Source organism: Oenanthe melanoleuca, chromosome 22, assembly GCF_029582105.1.
Source record: "Oenanthe melanoleuca isolate GR-GAL-2019-014 chromosome 22, OMel1.0, whole genome shotgun sequence".
Taxonomy (NCBI): domain Eukaryota; kingdom Metazoa; phylum Chordata; class Aves; order Passeriformes; family Muscicapidae; genus Oenanthe; species Oenanthe melanoleuca.
The window spans coordinates 3783926-3797809 of NC_079355.1; the positions used below are offsets into that span (position 1 = coordinate 3783926).

General features: G+C 54.9%; 1 protein-coding gene across 1 annotated transcript; it reads left to right on the forward strand.

Annotated features, from left to right (window-relative positions):
- Nucleotides 1-212: 212 nt before the first annotated feature.
- Nucleotides 213-13761, forward strand: SLC18A1 (solute carrier family 18 member A1). Its single transcript, XM_056508797.1, has 16 exons — nucleotides 213-244; nucleotides 1944-2096; nucleotides 3303-3609; nucleotides 4084-4142; nucleotides 4281-4364; nucleotides 4486-4578; nucleotides 6547-6636; nucleotides 7698-7741; nucleotides 7839-7899; nucleotides 8923-9018; nucleotides 11921-11999; nucleotides 12068-12119; nucleotides 12592-12655; nucleotides 12727-12846; nucleotides 12929-13062; nucleotides 13317-13761. The coding sequence occupies exons 2-16, from the start codon at nucleotides 1982-1984 to the stop codon at nucleotides 13407-13409; spliced, it is 1491 nt and encodes a 496-aa protein (XP_056364772.1). The 5' UTR covers nucleotides 213-244; nucleotides 1944-1981; the 3' UTR covers nucleotides 13410-13761.
- Nucleotides 13762-13884: the final 123 nt, after the last annotated feature.

The following is a 13884-nucleotide window of genomic DNA, read 5'->3' on the forward strand; positions in this document are numbered from 1 at the left end:
ACTCAGGACAAACCCCCCTGGCACTCAGGATAAACCCTCCTGTCCCCCTGGCACTCAGGATAAACCCTCCTGCCTCCTGGCCCAGCCCTGCTGACGCAGGGAGAGCTCCAGGACAGCCCTGAGAGGTTCCAGGGAAGGCTGCAGGGACACTCCTCTCCTCCCCTGATAACTGGGAATCATAAATCCCAGAGGATCAGAGCTCAGGAGGAGGCAGCAGCAGCTCCAGGCTCACAGGGGTGCTGGGGTAAGAACATTTTCCTCACAGCAGAGAAAGGGGACAGGGCTTGTGCTGCACAATCTTTATTGCCTCTGCTTTCTCTCCTGTGAATTTATTTATATTTGTATTTCTCTGCATTGATTCTGGTGTTGGGTGCTTGCTGGAGAAGCCAGCCCTGCTCTCCACCCGTGATGATAAAGCATTTGGAGAGTTGCTTTTTGTAATTAAAATTACAGGAAATTTCAGGAAAGGCCAGGATTTTTGGGAAGAGGCAGAGCTCAGACTCAGTCTCCAAGAGCTGAGGCATTCAATGGTCCATTGGTTGGTTTGATGTAAATTCAGAGGGATTTTTTGGGGAGTGATGTTGCATTGGAAGCCTGGATCTCAATCCCAGCCATGAGGCTTTGAAGAGCCCTGACATTCCAATCAGGAAAGGCACAGGAGGTAAATGAGTTTCCTTTGAGCCCCAATTGAATCTCTGAAGAACAAACAGGGAATAAAAGATGCTGAGATCTGTGAGGAGACTTAAACGATGCCTTGGAGCAGGTACAGGATGTCTCAGGAGGGTGGGAATGGTTGGAGAACGCTCCAAATGGGAATTTCAGAGCAGGATTGATGAAAATGATGAAAATTTGATAACAGAGCTGGTGGTTCCAGCTCCTAGGGGAAGATCACAGAACCTGGGAAAAGCACTCAGCTCTTGGGGAGAGAACCCAGATCCTGGGGAAAACAAATAGAGAGATTCTGGGGAAAACAAATAGAGAGATCCTGGGGAAAACAAATATACAGATCCTAGAAAAAACATACAGATCCTGGGAATGCTCTCCAGATCCTGGGAATGGCACCCAGACCCTGGGAATGGCTCCAGATCCTGGGAATGGCTCCAGATCCAGGGAATGGCACCCAGATTCTGGGAATGGCTCCAAATCCTGGGAATGGCTCCAGACCCTGGGAATGGCACCCAGATTCTGGGAATGGCTCCAGACCCTGGGAATGGCTCCAGACCCTGGGAATGGCTCCAAATCCTGGGAATGGCTCCAGACCCTGGGAATGGCTCCAAATCCTGGGAATGGCTCCAGATCCTGGGAATGGCTCCAGATTCTGGGAATGGCTCCAGATCCTGGGAATGGCTCCAGATTCTGGGAATGGCTCCAGATTCTGGGAATGGCTCCAGACCCTGGGAATGGCTCCAAATCCTGGGAATGGCTCCAGATCCTGGGAATGGCTCCAGACCCTGGGAATGGCTCCAGACCCTGGGAATGGCTCCAGACCCTGGGAATGGCTCCAGATTCTGGGAATGGCTCCAGATCCTGGGAATGGCTCCAGATTCTGGGAATGGCTCCAAATCCTGGGAATGGCTCCAGATCTTGGGAATGGCTCCAGATCCTGGGAATGGCTCCAGACCCTGGGAATGGCTCCGGACCCTGGGAATGGCTCCAGACCCTGGGAATGGCTCCAGATCCTGGGAATGGCTCCAAATCCTGGGAATGGCTCCAGACCCTGGGAATGGCTCCAGACCCTGGGAATGGCTCCAGATTCTGGGAATGGCTCCAGATCTTGGGAATGGCTCCAGACCCTGGGAATGGCTCCAGACCCTGGGAATGGCTCCAGACCCTGGGGACAGCACAGAGATCCTGGGGACACACCGAGTGACCTCAGGAGTTGCTTTCCCAAGGGAGAAGCCCATGAGCCGTGGGAGGTTTAACCTGGAACGTTCTCTGGGCAGGTTTTTGGAGGCCCTGGCTGTGCCCTGAGCCCCTGGCCATGTCCCCAGCAGGGTCCCAGCCCTGGCTGGCCTCGGGCAGGGCCTCGCCCAGGCTGGTGCTGGCCGTGGTGTTCGTGGCTCTGCTGCTGGACAACATCCTGCTCACCGTAGTGGGTACGGGCTGGGCTGGGGGGACAGTGGGGGACAGTGGGGTAGTGGGGGACAGTGGGGGACAGTGGGGGACAGTGGGGGACAGTGGGGGGACAGTGGGGGACAGTGGGGGACAGTGGGGGACAGTGGGGGACAGTGGGGGGACAGTGGGGGGACAGTGGGGGACAGTGAGGGACAGTGGGGGACAGTGGGGGACAGTGGGGGACAGTGGGGGATAGTGGGGGACAGTGGGGGGGACAGTGGGGGACAGTGTGGGGGGACAGTGGGGGACAGTAGGGGGACAGTGGGGGACAGTGGGAGGATAGTGGGGGACAGTGGGGGACAGTGGGGGATAGTGGGGGGATAGTGGGGGACAGTGGGGGACAGTGGGGGGACAGTGAGGGACAGTGGGGGGATAGTGGGGGACAGTGGGGGACAGTGGGGGACAGTGGGGGACAGTGGGGGGATAGTGGGGGACAGTGGGGGGACAGTGGGGGACAGTGAGGGGACAGTGGGGGACAGTGGGTGACAGTGGGGGGACAGTGCAGGACAGTGAGGGGACAGTGGGGGGATAGTGGGGGGATAGTGGGGGACAGTGGGGGACAGTGGGGGACAGTGGGGGACAGTGCAGGACAGTGAGGGGACAGTGGGGGACAGTGGGGGGATAGTGGGGGACAGGGGGGGGACAGTGGGGGGGACAGTGGGGGACAGTGGGGGACAGTGGGGGGACAGTGGGGGACAGTGGGGGCACGGTGTGGGGCTCTTTGGGGCTGTTTCATGGGTAAAATATGAGGTTTTTTTGGGGCTGTCTCATGGGTACATTGTGGAGTTTTTTGGGGCTGCCTCAGCAGTACAGCATGGGTTTTTTTGGGGCTGTCTTAGGGCACATTCTGGGGTTCTTTGGAGCTGTGGCGTTTTTGGGGCTCACATTCTGGGGCTCTTTGGGGCTGTCTCAGGGGTACAGTGTGGGGTTTTGGGGGGCACATTCTGGGGTTCTTGGGGCTGTCTCAGGGGTACAGTGTGGGGATTTGGGGGGCACATTCTGGGGTTCTTGGGGCTGCCACCGTGGGGTTCTTTGGGGACACAGCTCGGGGCTCTTCAGGGCCGCTGCTCCATCAGTCCCTGGCGATGCCAGCAGGTCCCTGCTCAGGTGACCTTCCAGGACCTGTTCCCTGCCTGTCCAGCACGGCAGGACAATCCCTCCCTAATCCCCTCCCGGCTTCTCTCCAGTGCCCATCGTGCCCGCCTTCCTCTACAGCACCGAGTACGAAGCTGCCGAGAGCTCCGCGAGCCCAGCCCTGCCCGCACCACCGCCCACCGCCCCCGGGGCTCCTCCTTTCTCCCGTCCTGGCACCACCGCGCCCGCCGGGGGCTTCACCAGCCCTGGGAACGGGAGCAGCCCCCCGGCCCCAGGCAGGGGCTGCCTGCGGGGCGGGGAGTTCCTGGCCCAGGAGAACACCCGCGTGGGGCTGCTCTTCGCCTCCAAGGCTCTGGTCCAGCTGCTGCTCAACCCCTGGGTGGGTCTGCTGACCAACAGGTAGGTCGCACCCGGGGGTTCCCGGGGGTCCACGGGATCCCTCAGCTCCTGCCTGCTGCTGGAATCGCATGGAATTGCGGGGATTGCCGGCAGGGAAACAGCAAGAGGTGAAATAATCCATCCGAATGGCAGGAATGTTTCCTTTGCTGACAGCCTGCACAGCCCTGTGAGTTGATGTCCCAGCACAAAGCTCACTAAAGCTCTCCTCAGGTGCTGGCAGGTGCTGTTTAACACCAGCAGCCACGGGATAAACAAACAGCCTCCCAGCCCACTGGATGGATGAAATGTTCTGTTCAGGTTTTCTTTCTCTCCTGCAGCTGCTGAGCTGTGCTGGGGTGGGCACATGGGCTGGGCAGAGTTTTTGGGGGTCCCTCAGGACATCACCCCCTCGGGAGCTGCTTCCCAGCCCACAGACATTTCCCGGGGGGAACCAGGAGCCCTCCTGAGCTGGAGCCTCCTTTTTTCCCATTCCAGGATCGGGTACCACATCCCCATGTTCCTGGGCTTCACCATCATGTTCCTGTCCACAGTGAGTGAGTATCACCCTCCCCACCCTGCAGAGAGAGGGCAGAGCAGGGCCCCGGCTCAGGAGAGGTGACAAGGACGATCTCTGTGCCAGCTGGGGCCGGCCCGCCCGGCGCTGCGGGCTCCAGCTCTCTCTCCCTGTGCAGTGTTCGCTTTCTCAGGCACCTACACCCTGCTGCTCCTGGCCAGAGCCCTGCAGGGCGTCGGCTCCTCCTTCTCCTCGGTGGCAGGTGAAGGTTTGGGCTGCATCTCAGAGCCGTGGCTGGGCTCTCCTGCTCCTCCTCACGGCCAGGGAGCAGCTGAGCCCCCAGGGGCCCAGAGGCAGCTGAGGGGCCGTGTCTGTGCCCCCAGGCCTGGGGCTGCTCGCCAGCGTCTACACGGACGACTCGCAGAGGGGCAGAGCCATGGGCATCGCGCTGGGGGGGCTGGCCCTGGGCGTGCTGGGTAAGGAGCCCGAGCCCCGAGGGCGGGGGGACAGGGAGGGACAGGGGGACAGGGTGGGGGACAGGGACAGGGGGACAGGGACAGGGGGACAGGGACAGGGGGACAGGGACAGGGACAGGGGGGAAAGGGGGACAGGGACAGGGGGGAAAGGGGGGAAAGGGGGGACGGGGGGACAGGGACAGGGGGACAGGGGGACACAGGGGGACAGGGGGACAGGGACAGGGGGGAAAGGGGGGACGGGGGGACAGGGACAGGGGGACAGGGACAGGGGGACAGGGGGGAAAGGGGGGACAGGGACAGGGGGACAGGGGGGAAAGGGGGGACAGGGGGGACAGGGACAGGGACAGGGACAGGGGGAGAGGGGGACAGGGACAGGGGGAGAGGGACAGGGACCGGGGGAGAGGGACAGGGGGAGAGGGACAGGGACAGGGGGACAGGGACATGGGGACAGGGGGACAGTGGGGAGAGGGGGACAGGGACAGGGGGACAGGGACAGGGGGGAAAGGGGGGACGGGGGGACAGGGACAGGGAGGAAAGGGGGGACGGGGGGACAGGGGGGGACAGTGGGACAGGGGGGACGGGGGACAGAGTGGGACGGAGGGGACAGTGGGACACAGTGGGGCACAGTGATGCACGGTGGGACAGGGTGGGACAGGGCATGTCATGTTCCTGCAGTGCCACCTGCCTGGCTGGGCATTGCACGGACTGGGTGCTGCCCTTCCTCCCCTTCCTCCCCTTCCTCCCCTTCCTCCTTTTCCTCCCTCTGCCCCTCCCTGGCACTGCCTGTGGGACGGGCACCTCCCCAAACACCCAGCAGGGACTCAGAGCAGCTCCAGGCTCAGGGACAGTGGCACTGCCAGGGTTTGGGGACAGTGGCACTGCCAGGCTCAGGGACAGTGGCACTGCAGGGTTTGGGGACAGTGGCACTGCCAGGCTCAGGGACAGTGGCACTGCCAGGCTCAGGGACAGTGGCACTGCAGGTTTTGGGGACAGTGACACTGCAAGTTTTGGGGACAGTGGCACTGCCAGGGTTTGGGGACAGTGGCACTGCCAGGCTCAGGGACAGTGGCACTGCCAGGCTCAGGGACAGTGGCACTGCAGGATTTGGGGACAGTGACACTGCCAGGCTGTGGGACAGTGGCACTGCCAGGCTCAGGGACAGTGACACTGCAGGTTTTGGGGACAGTGGCACTGCCAGGCTCAGGGACAGTGGCACTGCCAGAGTTTGGGGACAGTGACACTGCAGGGTTTGGGGACAGTGGCACTGCAGGGTTTGGGGACAGTGGCACTGCCAGGCTCAGGGACAGTGGCACTGCCAGGCTGTGGGACAGTGGCACTGCCAGGCTCAGGGACAGTGGCACTGCAGGGTTTGGGGACAGTGGCACTGCCAGGCTCAGGGACAGTGGCACTGCCAGGCTCAGGGACAGTGGCACTGCAGGGTTTGGGGACAGTGGCACTGCAGGGTTTGGGGACAGTGGCACTGCCAGGCTCAGGGACAGTGGCACTGCCAGGCTGTGGGACAGTGGCACTGCCAGGCTCAGGGACAGTGGCACTGCAGGGTTTGGGGACAGTGGCACTGCAGGTTTTGGGGACAGTGGCACTGCCAGGCTGTGGGACAGTGGCACTGCAGGGTTTGGGGACAGTGGCACTGCCAGGCTCAGGGACAGTGGCACTGCCAGGCTGTGGGACAGTGGCACTGCCAGGCTCAGGGACAGTGGCACTGCAGGGTTTGGGGACAGTGGCACTGCAGGGTTTGGGGACAGTGGCACTGCCAGGCTCAGGGACAGTGGCACTGCCAGGCTGTGGGACAGTGGCACTGCCAGGCTCAGGGACAGTGGCACTGCAGGGTTTGGGGACAGTGGCACTGCAGGGTTTGGGGACAGTGGCACTGCCAGGCTCAGGGACAGTGGCACTGCAGGGTTTGGGGACAGTGGCACTGGCAGGTGTGACCCAGCCCTTCCCTTGCAGTCGGGGCCCCCTTTGGCAGCATCATGTACCAGTTTGTGGGGAAAGCTTCGCCCTTCCTGGTCCTGGCCTTCCTCGCCCTCTTGGATGGAGGTGAGAGCCCCAAGGGCTGAACGCTGCAAATAAGAAAATCACTGAAATGTGGTGCTGGGGACAGCCTGAGGGGAGGAAGAGGCAGATCACACAGCGGGAGATACCATCAGCACTGGCTATTCCAGCAGGGCTCAATCTGATTTTGGCCATCTCCGGCTGGCTGGCACAGCAGCAGAGCTGGAATTAACCCCTCGTTACTTAATAACCCCTGATTGCTTTAATGGCTCACACAGCACATTCAGTAAAGCTCTCTGAGCTGTGAATTCTCTGGCAAGACACCCTGGGCTGCAGCCTCTTGGTGCCACCCAGGGATCAGGCTGTGCCAGCAGAGTTGGTGCTTCCTTCTTGCTCCCAGAAGAGGCCACAGGAGCTTCCCGAGTGCCACAGCAAAGTTCCAGCCAGCAGGAGCTGTATTTGCAGAGAGAAACTAATTAAATTACAGCCCCAATTACCGTCCTCATCAGGCTGCAGAGCAAGAGCTCTGTAATGAAGCGTGCAAGAGCTGCTGGAAAATGAACCGTGTGCCTGTCAAACTCCTGCTTTCATCCTTTGCTTCTCTCCATTCCTCTCCTGCTTTCATCCTTTGCTTCTCTCCATTCCTCTCCTGCTTTCATCCTTTGCTTCTCCCCATCCCACTCCTGCTTTCATCCTTTGCTTCTCCCCATCCCACTCCTGCTTTCATCCTTTGCTTCTCTCCATTCCTCTCCTGCTTTCATTCTTTGCCTCTCCCCATCCCACTCCTGATTTCATCCTTTGCTTCTCCCCGTCTGCACGCTCCAGCTGGCAGCACTCGCACCTTTGGCAGCTGCAGGGCTGGACAAAACCCTTCCCCAGCCCTGCAGCAGCTTTGCTGCCCCAGCAGGTCCCGGGCAGCTCCTGTGCAGGGTGGCTCGGGCTGGGTGGGACAGCGCTGCCTGCAGTGGGGATCCAGCGGCGCTGCTCTGTCCCCAGCCCTGCAGCGGCTTTGCTGCCCCAGCAGGTCCCGGGCAGCTCCTGTGCGGGGTGGCTCGGGCTGGGTGGGTGCCTGCAGCGGGGATCCAGCGGCGCTGCTCTGTCCCCAGCCCTGCAGCTGTGCATCCTGCAGCCCTCCCGCGGCTCCCCCGAGGTGAGCACGGCTCTGGCCGAGCCGGGGCCGGGGCCGGGGCTGGGGCCGGGCCCGCTGCGGGCACGCACAGCCCCCTGCCCACCTCCCCCCTCGGCAGAGCGCCGGAGCCACGCCGCTGCCCACGCTGCTGCGGGACCCCTACATCCTGGTGGCTGCAGGTACAATTCCCTTTGCGACAGCTAACTGCGGGCTGGGCTGTGGGACGGTCGCTGCACAGACTCAGGAGCTCAGTTATCTGTTCTTCAGGTCTGTAATTTATTATAAAAAGAGAGTGTAGAGCATGGAGATAAGAGCAAGGGGGTAAGAGAGAGATTTCCCGTTCACAATACAATAAGTATTCCTCTGTAGCTGTTTTTGGGGGCTGGATGCCTTCCAACCCCCAGGGTAGCTACACAAAGTCCAATAGCTCAGAGCTTGGGTAGCAGAACCTTTAGCTGCTCACTAGCTAAGGATGAAGGCTCGAGGCCGTGCTGCAACAGTTCCGAGATAACTTTATTTCTCCTAAGGGGAATTGCCAACAACGGTCTGATTACATCAGACAACAAAGGGTATTTATAGTTTTCTAGAGGATTGAACTTTTAACTAATAAAATCTACACATTACAAAGTAACCAATTATCTTCAAATCCTAAGTAAGAAAAGGATGGATTATTGTAACACTTTAAGAACCAATAGAAATCCTCAGAGGTAACAGGAGTTTTGATAAAGGAAAGAGGCCCCTGTCTTTAGGAATTTCTTTGTTTTAAGGGATAAAATCCCAGGGGCCTTTTTTAGGGGAAGTAGAATCTTCTACATTCTTCTATAATGAATATTCTAATTTTCAATAACCAATCTAATGCAATATACTAATATCCTAATATTAGCATGCAACTTATAGAAACTACTACATTACCATGTTTTGTGGCTTTCTTACCTGTAACCCTTATCTTCAGACCTTTCCTGCCAGGCTTGGGACAGGATGTCTGTTGGTTCTTTGGTATTTGTGGCATTTGGTACTGTGTAAAGACAGGAAGAGGCCTCAAGTCTCCACATGGCTGTTTCAGCCTCTGTGTCAAAGTGTGCCAATATCTCTATTTCAGAACTACTTGCTAGGCACTCACAAGCTTTTTCTGTTCCCTCCCCAACAGAACAGCAGCAGAAAGGGCTAAAGCTGAGCTCTTCTGCCTTTTGTGGCTTTTCCAGGGGCCCTCTGCTTCTCCAACATGGGAGTGGCCATGCTGGAGCCCACGCTGCCCATCTGGATGCTGCAGACCATGTGCCCCCCGCAGTGGCAGCTCGGTAGGTCCCGGTTACCCCCTCCGGGCACAAACTCCACCGGGGAATTTTCTAACAAAGCAAAGCAGCTGAGAGCTAAAAAGGTTATTTGTTACAAAGGACATCTTGCTACAAAGCACATCAGTCTCAGCAATGGCAAAGCAATGGCAAAAGCAGCAGCAAAAAGAGAATGGTTAAAAGCACCAACTCTCCCCAGTACAAACTCTTATATAGGATTTTTCCAACAAACTCAGACCACCACTCCTTAACCTGTTAGAATTCCAGTTTCTTAGCACACCAGGTTACATATAGAACTATGCATACAATCTATCTTGTTCTATCTAAGAAATGTCAGCAATATTCTTACTATAATTCTATTATGTCCAAGTCCTGTCTACAGCTGTGGATATCCTCTACTGAAGATATCAGTGTGTTTCAACCTTCATTAGAACTCTCACTGCTACTGTGGCATTCAAAACCTTTCACTTACTAAAAGCATCAGAACTCACCCTAAAATTTACTAACTTACTTCTACTTAAATATCTACTTTATGTGTGAGTGCCTTAACATACTTCAATCCATCCAAAGGCTTTAATTCAATCCCAGCACTCTGATTTCCCTCTGAAGAATCCAGAGACCCCTGACTCACTGACTCCAACAGGTCCCATGCTCTGCTGGGCTTCAGAGAGTTTGGAATTCCAGGAAAAACCCTCCTAGACCCAGCCTGTGACTGATCCCAGCCCTGTGCCCAGCCCAGAGCACTCAGTGCCACGTCCAGTTGTTCCTCAGACACTTCCAGGGACCAAAATCTGCCTGTCTGGGCACTGTGGGAGGGATTGAAAAAAAAAAAAAAAAAAAAAGAAAAAAAAAAAAAAAAAAAAGAAGGAAACATCTGCCCTCCTGCCCTCCCAGGCAGGGCAGGCTGGTCACCCAGAAAATGGGATGTGGAGATAACAGCACAAACCAGGAATGGTGATAACACCCAGCTGGAGCAGGAATGACCTGGGGGGTGCCCAGGGATGCACTTAGACCCCAAATTGGATTGCAGGGGGCTGGAACTGCTCCTGATTGAGTTATCCCCAGCAAGGGCCAGGCACTAAAAGCTTCCCTGCAGCGAGGAGGGGTGAGGGGAAGGCAGCACACGGGGATCCTGGAGAGGGACAAGCACTCAGGGCTGCCCTGCCATGCTGGGGGATTTCTGAGGTGATTTTAGAGGAAAAAAATCCCAAATGTATTCTCTAAGATGTTCAGGTACCTGAGATTTGAGAGCAGTTTAGATTCAGAATTTTTGAGGAAAGAATCCCAAATCTATTCCCCAAGATTTTCAGGTACCTGAGATTTGAGAGCAGTTCGGATTCAGAATTTTTGAGGAAAAATCACAAATCTATTCCCTAAGATCTTCAGGTACCTGAGATTTGAGAACAGTTTGGATTCAGAATTTCTGAGTAAAAAATCCCAAGTCTATTCCCTAAGATTTTCAGGTACTTAGGATTTGAGAGCAGTTTGGATTCAGAATTTTTGAGGAAAAATCCCAAATGTATTCTCTAAAATCTTCAAGTACCTGAGATTTGAGAGCATTTTGGATTCAGAATTTTGGAGGATAAAATCCCAAATCTATTCCCTATGATGTTCAGGTACCTGAGATTTGAGAACAGTTTGGATTCAGAATTTTTGAGGGAAAAATCCCAAAAGTATTCCCTAAGATTTTCAGGTACTTAGGATTTGAGAGCAGTTTGGATTCAGAATTTTTGAGGAAAAATCCCAAATCTATTCCCTAAGATCTTCAGGTACCTGGGATTTGAGAGCAGTTTGGATTCAGAATTTTTGAGGAAAGAAACCCAAATGTATTCTCTAAGATCTTCAGGTACCTGGGATTTGAGAGCAGTTTGGATTCAGAATTTTTGAGGAAAAAATCCCAAATGTATTCTCTAAGATTTTCAGGTACCTGAGATTTGAGAGCAGTTTGGATTCAGAATTTCTGTGGAAAAATCCCAAATCTATTCCCTAAGATGTTCAGGTACCTGAGATTTGAGAGCAGTTTGGATTCAGAATTTTTGAGGAAAAATCCCAAATGTATTCTCTAAAATCTTCAAGTACCTGAGATTTGAGAGCATTTTGGATTCAGAATTTTGGAGGATAAAATCCCAAATCTATTCCCTATGATGTTCAGGTACCTGAGATTTGAGAACAGTTTGGATTCAGAATTTTTGAGGGAAAAATCCCAAAAGTATTCCCTAAGATTTTCAGGTACTTAGGATTTGAGAGCAGTTTGGATTCAGAATTTTTGAGGAAAGAATCCCAAATCTATTCTCTAAGATCTTCAAGTACCTGAGATTTGAGAGCAGTTTGGATTCAGAATTTTTGAGGGAAAAATCCCAAATCTATTCCCTAAGATGTTCAGGTACTTAGGATTTGAGAGCAGTTTGGATTCAGACACCAACCCACCCCTCTCACTGCTCTAAACTCAAGGGGCTTCTTTGTTTTGTCTCTTCCTCCCACAATTCTGGAGAAAATAACCCAGAAGAGCTTGGGCTAAGCCTGCAGGATTAACCCTGCTCTGTAGCTGTTAGAGGAGAGGAAATTAAACATAAATCTGTGTGTTCCAATAAGGAAGCTGTCCCAGGGAAATGAAGCTGATCACTTTTATTTATTGTCAGCAGGAGAGGATATGAAAAATAAACAACTGTTAAAGCAGCAGGGAGAGCAAATATTTAATTGTGAGCTACACAATGATCCCTGAGCTTTTTACTTAAGCAGTTTTATTCCTCTTTATTTAGCAAGGGAAAAGGTGGAAAGGGGGGAAATTGTGACAGGAGATGTTCACATGCCTGGCCTGGCTCATGATATTCCCCAAATGAGGCAGTTTGGGATGAAAATTTGTGCAAATCTGTATTTTCTTGACACTTTAATCCTTTCTGTGTCCCAGGGATGGCATTCCTGCCTGCCAGCATCTCCTACCTCATTGGCACCAACCTCTTTGGGGTTCTGGCTAACAGGATGGGCAGGTAAGTGGGATATTAAAGATTTTGGCTCAGCACAGCCCAAATTTCAACAATTTCTGCTCCCATTGCAGGTGGCTGTGCTCCATGATTGGGATGGCTGTGGTGGGGATCAGCCTCCTCTGTGTGAGTAGCTCAGGGGAATTTGAGGTGTCTGGCAGGATTTCCATGGTCCTGGCATGGCAGATGCTCAGGGGTTGCACCTCTGGATGGGTTTTGCAGATCTGGGAAAGGTCTCCAGATCTTCAGGCTGAGAGATTCGGGGTTGTTCAGCCTGGTAAAGGGGTGACTGAATTCTGGCTGTCCAGGAGCCTGCAGGGAAGATGGGGAGAGAGGGATGGAGGGACAGGACAAGGGGAAATGGCTTCAGAGTGACAGAGGGTGGGTTAGATGGGAAGAAATTCCTCCCTGTGAGGGTGGAATTCCCAGAGGAGCTGTGGCTGCCCCTGGATTGCTGGAAGTGTCCAAAGCCAGGCTGGGACAGTGGAAGGCGTCCCAGCCCATGGCAGGGGTGAGCTTTAAGATCCCTTTTATCCAACCATTCCACGATTCCATTCCCTATACCCACCTCCCACCCCTCCTCTCTCTGCTCCCCCAGGTCCCTCTGGCCACCAACATTTACGGGCTGATCGGCCCCAACGCCGGCCTGGGCTTTGCCATAGGTAAGCTGGGGGTGCTGTGGGGCAGCTGCCCGGGGGGCAGCGGGCACTGAGGAGCCCCAATGGCCGGGCAGGGATGGTGGACTCCTCCATGATGCCCACCATGGCCTACCTGGTGGACCTGCGCCACGCCTCCGCCTACGGCGCCGTCTACGCCATCGCCGACGTCGCCTTCTGCGCGGGCTTCGCCGTGGGTAGGGCGGTTTTACCGGGGCTGTGGCCGCTCAGGGTGTGGCTCGCTGCTGTTTTTACCCTTTTGGGTGTTGGAATTGGCAGGTCCCTCCACGGCTGGGGCGGTTGTGCGAGCTCTGGGCTTCCCCTGGCTGATGGCGATGGTCGGGGCGCTGAACGTGGCGTACGCGCCGCTCTGCCTGGCCCTGCGCAGCCCCCCGGCCGCCCAGGAGAAGATGGTCAGTCGGGGGTGATTTCCTGTGGCTTTTGAGGGAATTAAATTAAATTTGGCAGGGGTTGCATCTTCCCTGCTGGGTTCTATGCCGCCCTCAAAAAAACCTCAGATACAAGCAGAAAGTGCTTCCCTGCACTCGCAGTGTTCTCTGAGGAAAAGTCTGCTTTGGCTTTTTCCCCAGTGTGATAACATTCCTGCTAACTGTTCAAATTAATGATTGTTTTTACTAAAGCACGTTTTCTGCTCTGCTCCACCCAGGCCATCCTGAGCCAGGAGTGCCCCATGCACCCCAAAAGCTGCACCCTGAAGGAAGCCCAGCGGGAACTGCCCCTCACGGAGGAGGTGGAATAGCCAGGGCAAGGAATGCGTGTATATAATTATAATTATCATTATCATTATCATTATCATTATCATTATCATTATAATTATGGTTACACAACATGGACAATTCAGCCTCCCCCAGACTCGTGGGAGGCTGAATTTCTTCACCAACCACCAGGATTTGGAGGTTCCATCCATTAATGGGCCTTGACCATGGAATCAGCCGGCAGTAAAGATGTCACTGCAATGTCACTGCTCCTCTGAGGACACTAAAAACGTTTTCATTTGTGTCTTGGTGTACTCTGATGTATTGTGCTATGTCTGTGCTGCTCAGAGCTGCTCGTGTGTCCTTCCCAACATACATTAAATTAATTATTCGTTTGAAGAGATCTAAACTGAGGTGGGAATAAGCTTCAGACTCAGACAACAAAGCCGGTTAGATCACTCATTAATGTGATTAATGATTAATGTGGGTATGTCAGCTGCTGCAGCTGGGGGCTGTCTG

Coding starts and splice junctions, on each gene's coding strand:
- SLC18A1 (XM_056508797.1), top strand. CDS start 1,982: ATGTCCCCAGCAGGGTCCCAGCCCTGGCTGGCCTCGGGCAGGGCCTCG. Junction 9,019..11,920: donor CCCCCCGCAGTGGCAGCTCG/GTAGGTCCCGGT, acceptor TCTGTGTCCCAG/GGATGGCATTCCTGCCTGCC. Junction 12,847..12,928: donor CTGCGCGGGCTTCGCCGTGG/GTAGGGCGGTTT, acceptor TGGAATTGGCAG/GTCCCTCCACGGCTGGGGCG.